The sequence below is a fragment of the Pundamilia nyererei genome, unplaced genomic scaffold, assembly GCF_000239375.1.
Source record: "Pundamilia nyererei isolate P.nyererei 1_Seehausen unplaced genomic scaffold, PunNye1.0 scaffold00752, whole genome shotgun sequence".
NCBI lineage: Eukaryota > Metazoa > Chordata > Actinopteri > Cichliformes > Cichlidae > Pundamilia > Pundamilia nyererei.
Window position 1 is genome coordinate 65,431 of NW_005188153.1, and position 1,020 is coordinate 66,450.

The 1,020-nt window shown below is 39.0% G+C and overlaps 1 protein-coding gene across 1 annotated transcript in view; it reads right to left on the reverse strand.

Moving 5' to 3' along the window:
* Positions 1-371: 371 nt before the first annotated feature.
* Positions 372-1,020, reverse strand: part of LOC102203917 (toll-like receptor 2 type-1) — a gene marked incomplete at its 5' end in the record, with an annotated part of 8,594 nt that continues 7,945 nt past the window's right edge. Inside the window, one exon of the mRNA XM_005754927.1 lies at positions 372-1,017. Within this exon, the coding sequence (XP_005754984.1) occupies positions 763-1,017 (255 nt within the window). The remainder of the gene's footprint in view (positions 1,018-1,020) is intronic.

The following is a 1,020-nucleotide window of genomic DNA, read 5'->3' on the forward strand; positions in this document are numbered from 1 at the left end:
CTTTACTCGTTACTTGAAAAAAGTAATCAGATTACAGTAACGTGTTACAAGTAACGCGTTACTGCCCATCTCTGGTCATCAGGATAGGGATTTGTGTTGGTGTTTAGGGCTGTAGCCTCAGGTTTATATTGTGAACGGTAATAATGTGAACGTGTTTTTCAGATAATTTTAAATAGTAAAATTAAAGTAATGAGTAGTATAACAAACATCTTTATCCTGTTTGTAATGAAGTAATGTACTGCATTACTTTAAAGAAAAGCGTTCTTTGCAATATGTGCAATAATTACTTTTTTCGAGTAATGATCCCAAAACTGATCACAACAAAGAGGCTCTGACATGTACAAACATTTGAGCATACAGCATGTAATTAATTAGCATGATTTTAATGTCTTTGATTTGCTGCTTAGAGATGGTGGTGACTCTCACATTGGAGACAATGAGATTGATAAGTGAAACAAGAACTGGGATTACTAAATTGTTATCAATTCCCATCCCTAGTGACAATGATGTCCTAGTTGGTGGAGGAGGCCACCTCCTTGGACTGACAGAAACTGGTAACAACCACAACCCTTTTTGCTTTTCTCCAAAACACAGGAATAAATTTGGGGTTTGGGGCTAGGGTTGTGATTTTCAGTAATGATGACTTGGATATCAGTGAATTAAGATGCTACAGCTTTACTTTGACTTTATTTATCCCTCTCTTGTATCCCTTATTGTCCAACTCTTTCTTTTTCTTCTCATTCTTTATTATATTCTGCTCTTTTAGTTATCGTTTCCTCTCAAAGCATTGCGCAGACTGCTCCAGAACTCCTCCCTCTTCTCTTCCTCCTGTGGCCACTCTAGGTAGGTGGTGGAACTCATCAGTTTGCGCAGTTTGTAGAAGCGTTTGGGGACATCATCCTTGGACAATGGCTCTAGTAGGATCAAAATGGCTGCCTCACCAGTGGCTTGACCATCAAAAAGCCAGAAGTGAGAGAAGTCAAGCTCATAGCGGCACCAGTCAGACTGCACAAAATTCTC